The sequence below is a fragment of the Diabrotica virgifera genome, chromosome 6 (assembly GCF_917563875.1).
Source record: "Diabrotica virgifera virgifera chromosome 6, PGI_DIABVI_V3a".
Lineage (NCBI taxonomy): Eukaryota > Metazoa > Arthropoda > Insecta > Coleoptera > Chrysomelidae > Diabrotica > Diabrotica virgifera.
The window spans coordinates 962084-973732 of record NC_065448.1 but is presented as its reverse complement, the minus strand read 5'-3'; the positions used below and the strand labels follow the sequence as shown (position 1 = coordinate 973732).

The 11649-nt window shown below is 35.1% G+C and overlaps 1 protein-coding gene across 1 annotated transcript in view; it reads right to left on the bottom strand.

The window, feature by feature from the left end:
• Nucleotides 1-1074: 1074 nt before the first annotated feature.
• The window catches only part of LOC114330568 (serine/threonine-protein kinase VRK1), a 31564-nt gene continuing 20989 nt past the window's right edge, over nucleotides 1075-11649 (bottom strand). Inside the window, exons 8-10 of the mRNA XM_028279960.2 lie at nucleotides 11082-11270; nucleotides 10796-11014; nucleotides 1075-2073 (exon numbers count right to left, since the gene is read on the bottom strand). Coding sequence (XP_028135761.2) covers nucleotides 1763-2073; nucleotides 10796-11014; nucleotides 11082-11270 — 719 coding nt within the window. The 3' untranslated portion in view covers nucleotides 1075-1762. The remainder of the gene's footprint in view (nucleotides 2074-10795; nucleotides 11015-11081; nucleotides 11271-11649) is intronic.

The following is an 11649-nucleotide window of genomic DNA, read 5'->3' as shown; positions in this document are numbered from 1 at the left end:
AAAAACCCTTTACATAAAATATAGATGCCTTAAAAGTGCATACTTCAAGAAAAAGGCCTGTGATGGTCACATGGCAAACAGGATAATGCCCTAAGGTAAGGTATACAGGTTTCCCAACACGTGGGATCCAAATTGAGTTGATCACATTTCAATGACTTATTGGCATTGAAATGTGATCAACTCAATTTGGATCCCACGTGTTGGGAAACCTGTATACCTTACCTTAGGGCATTATCCTGTTTGCCATGTGACCATCACAGGCCTTTTTCTTGAAGTATGCACTTTTAAGGCATCTATATTTTATGTAAAGGGTTTTTACCCAGATATTTTTCTTTTGGTGGCTCAGCTAGTATCCAGTTTATCGAACACTGATGATTTTTTTATAAAAATCGAAAACGTTTTGTTGTGATGTAGCCCTTTTAAGGGATTTTTAATAAAAAAAAAAAAAATTTTATACCTTTTACAAAGGATTTCTTTCCAATCTATTTTCTATTCTTTTGTATGGTGTGGAGACATGGACTCTTAATAAACAATGTCTCGATAGATTGGAAGCATATAAAATGTGGACATATCGAAGAATGCTCAGAATCTCCTGGACAGGCAGAATAACCAATGAAGAAGTACTAAGAAGAATACAGAACAGCAGGGAGATACTGGATGCCATCAAAATAAGAAAACTACAATATTTGGGTCATATAACACGTGGTGATAGATATGAACTCCTAAAATGAATAATGCAGGGGAACATCCAAGGAAGGCGCAGCATAGGTAGAAGAAAAATGCCCTGGCTGAGAAACATAAGAACGGTTTGGATGCAGCTCAACTGAACTCCTTCAGGCTGTAGTGTCAAAAGTTAGAATAGCAATGATGATTGCCAACCTTCGTCACGGAGATGGCACGTAAAAGAAATGACAAAAATGAAACATAGACATCAAAGGGCTGCTGCTCGAGTGAACCTACGAATTCTTGTAAGTCTATATTGCAGTTATATTGAAGTTCTAAATCTTCTATAACTGTTTATATTTATATTTGCTTTTGAATAAAATGAAAGGAAGGTGAAAAACAACCACACAAATTTAATATATTTAATAATCCTTCTACAAGGACATACATATTGGTAAACAAAAATAGAACAGTACAAAAGGGTAATAATTAAAAAACACTGTTTCAATAAGCATAAAAAGTAAAAAATAGTCACTTATAAAGCAACTTTGTATAAAAATATTTTTTATTATGTAATATGTACGAAATACTTAAAGTTGATTACATCAATAGGACCACTGGTAAAACTGAACTTTTTGTTTTAAAAACGTTTACAATTGATTTACAAAATATATTAGTTTTTACCTTTTCTTTCTTAATAGCAAATTTTAAATAAAATATTCTTTTAAGATTTTTATAAAGCAGGTAAAACCATTCGTTGGGCGAATGACTTTTAAACCAGAGAAATTACCAAATAAAAACCCTTTTGCAAAAAAAATCCAATGTTACCAGGTGTATATAATAACTTGATCTACTATACTAAAAGCCACAGTTAGTATGCAGTGCAGGTAGCCTAGAGCAATGTATTTCTTACGGGAGAACGGCCGACTACGTTGCCGGTTTGCTCCGAGCGGCGCATCAACGCCGGTGATTTCTCAGTCTATCGCCAAACTACACAGCACCTACTATTGTGCCGACATGAGCGGCATCGCTGCGCATCGTAAGCCCAACACTGCATTCTAACTGTGGCTTCTACGTTAGTAAATATGCAACTTCAGTCTCAGTTTATGACTTTTCTGCGACCACCTGTCATTAGCGCGACTTCTTTCATGGCATCGTTATATACGCCGGTATCTCCGTTTGTTGTTGGCTGTCGTGCCTTCGTTTTCTTTTTTGAGTTTTCCCTTTCCAATATCCGCTGTCTTATTTCTCTCATGGCGTTCGTTTCTCCAGGTATGCCATTGCTTATTGTTTTCTTATTGGATGAAGATGTCGTGGGCTTCTTTCTAATTGGCTTTGTTTTTCTACTAACTGGTGATGTGATTTTTCTTCTAGGTTTACTTGGTGAGATAAATTCTTCTACATCGTCCTCTGAAATGATAGATATTTTTAATAAAGTAAGATGATAATGTATTTAACTAGTTATGACCATTTTCATTTTGAAATCTCTATTAAATAAACACACTGTACCTATATAAAGAAGAAAAAAATAAGCAATATTATTAAAAGTTTTTTTTTTATTATATTTTTCAAATCATCTTGTTGTTGGAGGCTTCTGGTACACAAGGTATTTTACGTAATAGCCCCACATGAAAAAATCAATTTTTGACAATTCTGGTGATCAAAGTGGCCAAACAGTTGATCCTCCTCTGCCTCTCCACCTTGCATGAAAGTTATTATTTAGATGATTGTTAATAAGAGCAATGTGATGAATTAGAGCACTGTCATGTAAAAACCACATTCTTTGTCGAATGTTGAGTGGAACATTTTGCAGTGGTAATAGCAAATGATTATTCAGAAAATCCAGAAATAGAGCTTTTCATTCACAGTCATTTGTTTCGAGCTTCTGTCATGTGTCACATAATATTAATATATCTACGTCGTATGTTATTGGCATATACCAATGATACAAACCAAAGACGTATGACGTAGATATATTAATATTATGTGACACATGACAGAAGCTCGAAACAAATGACAATCGATGAAAAGCCCTATATAGCACCATCCACACGACAGTCACAAAAATGTGAATTAATCACATTGTCTTTCCTGCGAGGTGGATAGGCAGAGGAAGACCAACTGTTTGGCCACCGCGATCACCGGAATTATAAAAAATTGATTTTTTCATGTGGGCTATATAAAAACCGTGTGTATTGTCCTTTTCATGAGCATTATTCAGTGAGTAACAAATGATAGGAGAAAGGGTAAGTCCGTGATAATACACATTTATGACATTTATTCTAACATGACATTTTAGTTAAATCTGACAGTTGTCACATTTTATTTTCAATTTGGAATAAAAACAAATCAAATGTGTTTCTTGCATTTATAAAATGGTATTTTCTTTGATTTGTATAGTCTTATAAATTATACAGATCCAGATTTAGCCATACGGCTCACACTCCCTCTAAGGGGAAAATTGACTCATCCCAGATACCTACGGTATCAAAAGGATTGAGCTCTGGTGGGACTCTTTCCGTGTTATCGAGCCCTAGGTGACTTGGTATGCAGGTGTATCTCCCAAAAATTTTCGTACACATCTGGCCGTTGCGAGTAGTACAGCTTTCTGCATGGTCTTGTAAAGATGTTCATTTAGACCCAGCCTTTTTATGCTTTCGAGGAGGTTCTTCGGAATGACTCCAGTAGTAGATATAACAATAGGTATCGTCTGGGTACTTTGCATTCTCCATTGCCTTCGTATTTGAATTTCTAGATCTCTGTACTTGGCGATCTTTTCAGTGAATTTACTACGTAGATTATTGTTGTTAGGTATCGCCAAATCAATTAGTGTTGTTTGTCTTGTTAATTTATTAACTAGTACGAGATCTGGTCTATTATGTGCCACTGTTTGGTCTGTAAGCACAGTGCGGTCCCAGTATAGCTTGTAGTTGCCATCCTCAAGCATACTCTCAGGGACGTATTGATAATACGGGAGATGGTCCGTTTGGAGAAGTCCCAGCTTGATAGCTATCTCTTGATGAAGGATTTTTCCCACTGCGTCATGCCGTTCCTTGTATTCAGTTGCAGCAAATGCCTGGCAGCCCCCTGTAAGATGTTGGATGGTTTCTTGGGCTTGACATCCATATCGGCATCTGTCGTTTTGAAGCTGAGGGTCTTTTATGATATATTTCAGGTAGTTTCTGGTTGGTATAACCTGATCCTGAATGGCCAGTAATGAACCCTCCGTTTCAGGGAACATCTTTCCTGATGTCAACCAGTAGTTCGACGCTATATTGTCGACATAATCTTGGCTGACCTCATTGGGATGTCGCCCGTGCAAAGGTTTACCCATCCAGGCGCGCACTTTTTCGTCCTTAGTAAGGTGGTTTATGCGCAGTTCTGCTTCCCTCAGTTTGATCGGTGTTGTGTCATCTACTGCGCAGATAGCGCGATGTAGAGTAGATGTCTCAGCCTGCACCTGAAAATAAGTTTTTAAATTAGCAATTTGTTTATCTAATTGCTCACCTATATCCATAAGTCCTCTTCCTCCTAAATACCGGGGTAATGTCGTTCGTTCTACTGCACTTTTAGGGTGGTGTTTTTGTGCCTTTGTGAGGTGTGTTCGTACTTTTCGCTGAAGATTTTCTATATCCGTTTTTGTCCACTTAACAATACCAAATGAATAGCTAAGCGCGGAACAAGCGTAGGTGTTTAGTGCCTTAAACAAATTTTTACTGTTAAGCTGTGAACGAAGCAGCTGTTTTACCCTTCTTATAAACTCAGTAGTTATCTCAGTTTTCATTTGCTTATGGTCAATTTTCCGCGCCTGCTTTACTCCAAGATATTTGTACATATCGTTGTCGCCCATGGCCTCGATGTTCTGGCCATTTTGCATATCGAATCCACCGGGCTGTACCTTTCCTCTGACTATATTCAAAACACGGCACTTGTCTAGACCGAACTGCATACTAATATCATTAGAAAATGTTTCTACAGTTTTTAGCATCTCTTCTAGGTGTTCTCGAGTGGAAGCCATTAATTTCAAATCATCCATATACAACAGATGATTGAGCTTCGCTACCACAGTATTATTGCTTTTAATGCTAAAACCTGAGTCAGTGGAGTTTAATAGTTGGGAAAGGGGGTTCAAAGCTAAACAGAACCACAATGGACTCAACGAGTCTCCTTGAAATAGGCCCCGGTTGATTGCGATATTTTTGGTTTCGATATTGTTTTCACCAGGTATTTGGAGGTGAATTTTAGTCTTCCAATCTCTCATTATATGCCTTAAAAAGGTCACTATGTTATCATCTACTTTGTATATTTTCAATATATCTATTAGCCATTCATGCGGTACTGAATCAAAGGCCTTTTTATAGTCAATAAAAGCAGTAAAAAGGTTCCTTTTTTTAGTGAATGCCTGGTTAGAAATGACTGAGTCGATGATAAGCTGTTCTTTGCAACCCATGGAACCCTTAGCGCATCCTTTCTGTTGAGGCTCTATGATATTGTTTAGAGCACAGTGTTGGTAGATACGCCGGGTTACACAGGATGTGACCAATTTATACAAAGTTGGAAGACAAGTAATTGGGCGGTACTTGGATGGATCTTGGGTGTTATTTTGATCCTTGGGCATTAAATAAGTAGTTCCCTGAGTTAGAAATGATGGTAATTCCTGCGGATTAGAAATAACATGATTAATTAATGTTGATAAGCACTCATGAATACTCCAAAACTTTTTAAGCCAGAAGTTCTGAACTCCGTCTGGTCCAGGAGATTTCCAGTTATGAAGCTCTTTGATGACATTTGAGACTTCTTCAGTCGTGAATGGTTCGTAGTTAGCAGTGACGTAGTGGTGACAGTTGTGCGTCGTATCTTCTATCCACCCAGCATTGTTGTTAAAAGCAGCTGGTGTGGAAAGTTGATTTCCCCAAAACTCATGAATTTCTTCTTGGCTTGGGTAAGACTTGTCGACACTTTCTACGGTGGAATTGAGTTTTCGGTAGAACGCCTTCTCAGAGTTCTCAAAAAGTGCATTGTCACATTTTCGGCTGTTACTAACTTTATACCTTCTTAATCGTCCTGAATAGACGGAGAGTTTTTGTTTTAATGTATCCAGACACTGTTGGGCTGTGTTATTTTCTGGATCGTATCTCGAGTGTCTTGCAGTGCTCCGCATTATTTCCTCAGCTCTTTTAATGACTTTTCTACTTGTAACACCTCTTATATATTCTGTGACTTGACCAATATCCCTACGCAGTAATTCAATTTTTCCGAGAAGTCTTTTTTCCCAGGGTGCAATTCTGTTACCAGTCCTTCCGTTATAGTACCCCGTCGTGTTCTGATCTTAACGACCATTACATTGGCAATTGCTGTGGCTGCACAGTAGATTAGCATATGCAGATATTCCAATGTGTGGGCTTCTACGACATAATTGGGTAGGACTTCAGTATTCACAATTTGTAACAGGGCACCTAGTTTCTTACAAGAGTTTATTCGTGGTAGCGGTGGTCTGCTAAGTGGATTTGTTCCATTAAACTCTTGTACGGCACGAGCCATTTCGTTCTCTAGACTATCGCGCAACTCGTTGTTTTCCTGCTGTGTATTGTCAGGTTGAGTTTCTGGTATGGGAATCTCAGGAATCTGCTCATCAAGGATTTCATTAGGGACTTGATCTAAAACTAGCTCTTGCCCAGGCAACCAAGTGACGTCAACAACGTCGAGGAAACGTCAGTATTTGGTGGAATATATACACGTGGTTGAACATTACGTCATATCGACGTCTTTTGTAGGTGATTTTAAATACGTAAGATTAATGACGTTAAAATACGTTTAAAAGACGTTTTCATTTCAGCCAGCCTAAGTCTGACATCACGAAATTGGGAGGAGCTTGGAGCTTAAAAGTTACAAAACTAAGGTTATGTTTTATGTTTGTATCGTCGTTGTCGTTTGTTTGTCCTAGAATTTTATCCAATTTTGGATTCATTTGGATTTTGTTGGCTGTTTTGTGTGTATTTTTTAAAACTTTTGTTTGTCATTTGTAAATTTTATAAATTTACCACATTGTAAAGTGACTATTTAAGGAAAGGAAATTATTATTGGAAACTCCGCAGATGTTTTAGAAAGGTAGGCCAAACAATTTTTATTTACTATTCATTTTTCCCTGATATTTATCAATAATGATGAATTTTGCAAGCAATAACATTATTTCTTTTATTGTTTTAGATATTCATTGAAGCTGAAAATAATTGGAGATTTAGATCCATATACAATTCAGTCATCAGAATTTGATTTTACAGTGCATTCCATCAATTACTGTTATAATGCTATTATAGATAGACTGGTATTAGAGTCTCACAGTTACTACTTTAAGCAGCAAATGAAAGCATACAAAAGCCTTCAGACACATAAAAGCCTTCACAACTGGATTTGTTTTGAAACATTTGATGTTTTGATGATTTCTATATTATTGTTGGAAAGGTAAGTCTTTATTTTATTTATTCACCATTAAAAAATATATGGATAACAGTATTATGCCTGGTTGCACCAACAGATCTTAAGCTCCTTAGCTAAGCTGTACTTATAGATAGGGCCTCCTCGAGTATCACTTACGTTGCACCATAATTTTCGATTCTTACCTCATTATCAATTATATCTATTACTATATTATGATATTTTTATTATAATATATTATAATTATATTATTTTAATTCTTATGTTATTCTCGTCTTAAGCTTAAGATATGTTGGTGCAACCGGGCATTAGTGTCTTTCGGATAAATGGGTTTTAAATATTAGATTTATTTACGTTTATATATCTGTATGAAACCAGACATATTGTCGTCCTAATTTGTAAATTGTGTAACTCCATATTTCTCTGAAACTGAGTTATTACTGCCATTTATTTGAAAAAATCCCTACTCGTTTAAAAAAGGATGCACATGCATATTTTTACCAGAAGAGTAAATAGTGACATCTTCGTATACACCGATCTCCCTTGCAGCAAATTTAGTACGAAAAATATGTAACTCCCCAGTTTGTCATAGCACACGATTGACCTCACTGTTTAGAAAGTGATATTTTCAAGAAAGAGTTGGTGGTAAATAATATTAATACACTCATTAAACAATATAGGTACAAATGTTAGTACCTATCTATAAAATATTCCATTTTAGCATTCTATCTTTTAAAATGGGATATACGTAGTATTCGCATTAGTAATATTTAGAGAAATAATTTTTTGTGCCTCTGTAAAATTTGGATAAATGGAGTTACACAGTTTACAGATTAGGTCGACGACATGTAATTGCTATGATAGAAAAGAGAATAATAAACAGTCATGATCGTTTGTTCTAAAATTATATTATATGAATGTCTGATTTTAAAATATTCTCAATCATTGTAAAGAACGCAAATACTCTAATGAAAATAAATTTTTGTAGTTGAAGCATTCCCACAAAGATAAAATATTTTTTTTAGGTGAAGAATTCCCAAAAAGCTAATGCTAAACCACTAGATGCTTGGGTGATAGCCAGTTCCAATGGCATAGCAAATGCACATTGTATGTGTATTGCCGGTAATAGTGAAGTTTGCAGCCATATTGCAGCAATCTTATTTGCAGCTGAGTATGCCCACAGCAAGACAGAAGAAGAAGAACCCAGTGCATGTACAGATGTTACAGCTATGTATATTCTCTGGTGAAAAACTAATGAGTTTTCAAGCTGTTCGGTCAGAGTGCTTGTTGCGCTCTCTAAACGAACTGAAATATAAGACGGCTTTGGCTTCATGTTGCAGCGATATGAAAATCGTTAGTCATTTTTAATTATAATGTACTTCTTCATCATGAGTATTTATGTATAGGGCTTTTCATTCACAGTCATTTGTTTCGAGCTTCTGTCATGTGTCACATAATATTAATATTATATCTATGTCATACGTTATTGGTATATACCAATGATACACACCAAAGACATATGGCGTAGATATAGTATTTTTACTACAAAAACGTTATTACGTAGGTCAAAATTTTTGACGTAAGAGAACTGTCAAAACATTAGAATGTGACTTTTCATTATTGCTATGTTTATTATAAACACGGCAATAATGAAAAGTCACATTCTAATGTTTTGACAGTTCTCTTACGTCAAAAATTTTGACCTACGTAATAACGTTTTTGTAGTAAAAATACTATATATTAATATTATGTGACACATGACAGATGCTCGAAACAAATGACAGTCGATAAAAAGCCCTATTAGTCTTTTAAGTGTGTATTATCAGATATCACATGTAAATTGTTTTTATCATTTTAATTTGGTCATTACAGTCCCCTAATCAAAAAATATATTTTTCAGGTGTCTGTGGATCTTTTTGTATGCAAAAATTTGTAATAATTATTTGAAATCATTTTGAGGATTATAAGAGTATGGAAATATATGTGAGAACACAGACTATTATAGTTTTGTCCTATTTTTTATCATTCAATCGTCTTCTTTAAAATTTATAAATATAAAGCAGATAGTTTTCATTGAAATTCAATATATTGGGTCTTATTTGTATGTATTCATTTTTGACTAAAGGTACGATTCCGATAACGACTGCAGACAGCAACTGCAAACATCAGTTGCAGTTCTCGGCGTTATGGACGTTACTACTTTGCATTATTTATCTGTATGAGACTGATTCCGACATCTGACTGCAACTGATGTGACTGCAACTGCTGTCTGGCAGAACATCAGTTGCTAATAATTATGCAAATTATTAGTGCAAAATAATGACGTCTGTCATGGTGACAACTGTAATTGCCATCTGCAGTCGTTGTCGGAATCGTACCTTTAAAGTGTGTGGTATAATTATAATAATTATATATATTATATAACTTAAATGGTTTAAACTTAAGTTTGTTATTACATTGTGACTTAAATGTTTAATTTGTTAATAAATTATTTATTAGTTTATATGTTGTTTCACTTTTGACACAGTAAATACTTATAATATAAAAAGTGAAAATTCTATGTATGTTATATATGTTGCATTGAGGATATTGTAATTCTATGCATTTTAACAAGCCTTCCATTTGGTTTTACTTAAATGGAAAAATTGCAATACTAACAATGCCCATACGAATAATTGAATGGGCCTGCCGAATAACGTTGTAAATGCCACATGGTTTGTTTTTGAGAAGTCAAAGAAAAAGTTGTAATATTGTGATGATGGTGAGTTTATACATTTTAAGGGTAGTAATACAGTTTTTAAATACAAAATACAAACTGTATTACTCACCTTTAAAATGTATAACCTCACCATTATCACAATATAAAACTTTTTCTTTGACTTCTCAAAAACAAACCATGTGGTGGACCCATTCAATTATTGTGTATTTCTAAAACCATAAAATGAAAATTAAATCTAAAAAACGACGCAAAATCGACGTAAAAACTACGTTTTTCATATTACGTATTTAAAACGTGATAAAAATGACGTGACTTATGGTGGGATATATTCACGTGATCTTCGACGTCGAAAAAACGTGATAAACTGACGTCGTTTGGTGATAATTATGACGTTTTTTCAACGTTTTATAAACGTTATTTGGTTGCCTGGGTGGTTATTAATCTCCCGTTCGACTTCAAAAATTATACAGATTATATTTGTAATATTATCTAATTAAAAAAAATATATTTTTTATTATGGCGCCATCTATCGACAACTAGAATAACTAGAATAAATTTTGTAAATGTCTGTAATCACGGACGTGCCTTTTTTTTCTGTCACATACAATTTAATGCGTTAGAAAGAAATCGAAAAACTGTGACGCACTGAAAGATGATCATGAGAAAAAGAATACCACAAGAATACGACATATGATTACGTCCCTTTATTTCCTCCCTCGAAATTTCACTATTATAAGTATAACAATTCAAAAAATTCGAGGGACAGAGGGGAGACGCAATAGCAAAAGAGGACCAGGAAGAAGACGCAACTCTTGGCTTAAAAACCTACGACAATGGACGAAATGACCTCCATCTATTCAGGACGGCTGCAAGTAAGATTAAATGGGCAAATGTAATGGCCAACGTCCTTAAGGATACGGCAACGTAAGAAGAAGAAAAAGAGAGGACTTTGGCTAGCATTGTATGTGAAAAACGCACCTGTACTACTTTCGTCTTCATCCCAGTTTTCTTTCTCTTCTAGAGTTGAATCTAGGTCTTCGCTTCTTGTAGACCTTTTTCTCGGTAAGACCTCAGAAATTCCGTTAGTCTTTTTGTTTGTGGGCGACTTGGGGACGGTTTTCTTAGGATATTTCTTTGAAGGACTTTTCTTTGACGACACTTTATTAACGGATGAATCCAGTTCTTCGGCCCAATCATCTAACAACATATATACATTATATTAACAATAAGGACCGATAATGTTTCAATGTTAAATGTGCTTTACCTTGACTATCTTCCTCTTCATCAACATGATAGTCTGCTTCTAGCGTTGAATCTGCATCATATCTTTTTCTCGAGGTAACACCCCTGTCATTCCTTTTTGTAGGTGACTTGGATGGTAATTTCTTTGAAGTTGTCTTCTTGGAGTCTTCAATGAAGCTGTCTTCAATGAAGCTGTCTTCAATGATATCACCTAAAGGTATATTTTTACAATTAGAACAGAACACAGGAAAGAAATTATATTGATGGGAGGCCCAAATGCAAGAACTGGAAGAAAGGATGGTAACAAAATAGTAGGTCCATATGGAGAAAGTGTTATGAATGAGACTGATTGACCTATGTGACTAGTACTCGTTAAGAATGTGTAATGGTTTCTTTAAAAATAAAGAGATACATAAATATACATATACAAAACCAGTTCTTAATAAAATATCAACAATTTAGAGACTTTTTAATTGTTAGAAAACAGTAAATGATCAAGGTTGAAGAAACGAAAGTACATAGAGAAGCCACCTCACCTGTGGATCACACCACCATTTGGTGAAATCAAGAATAGTCATAAGAAATAAAAA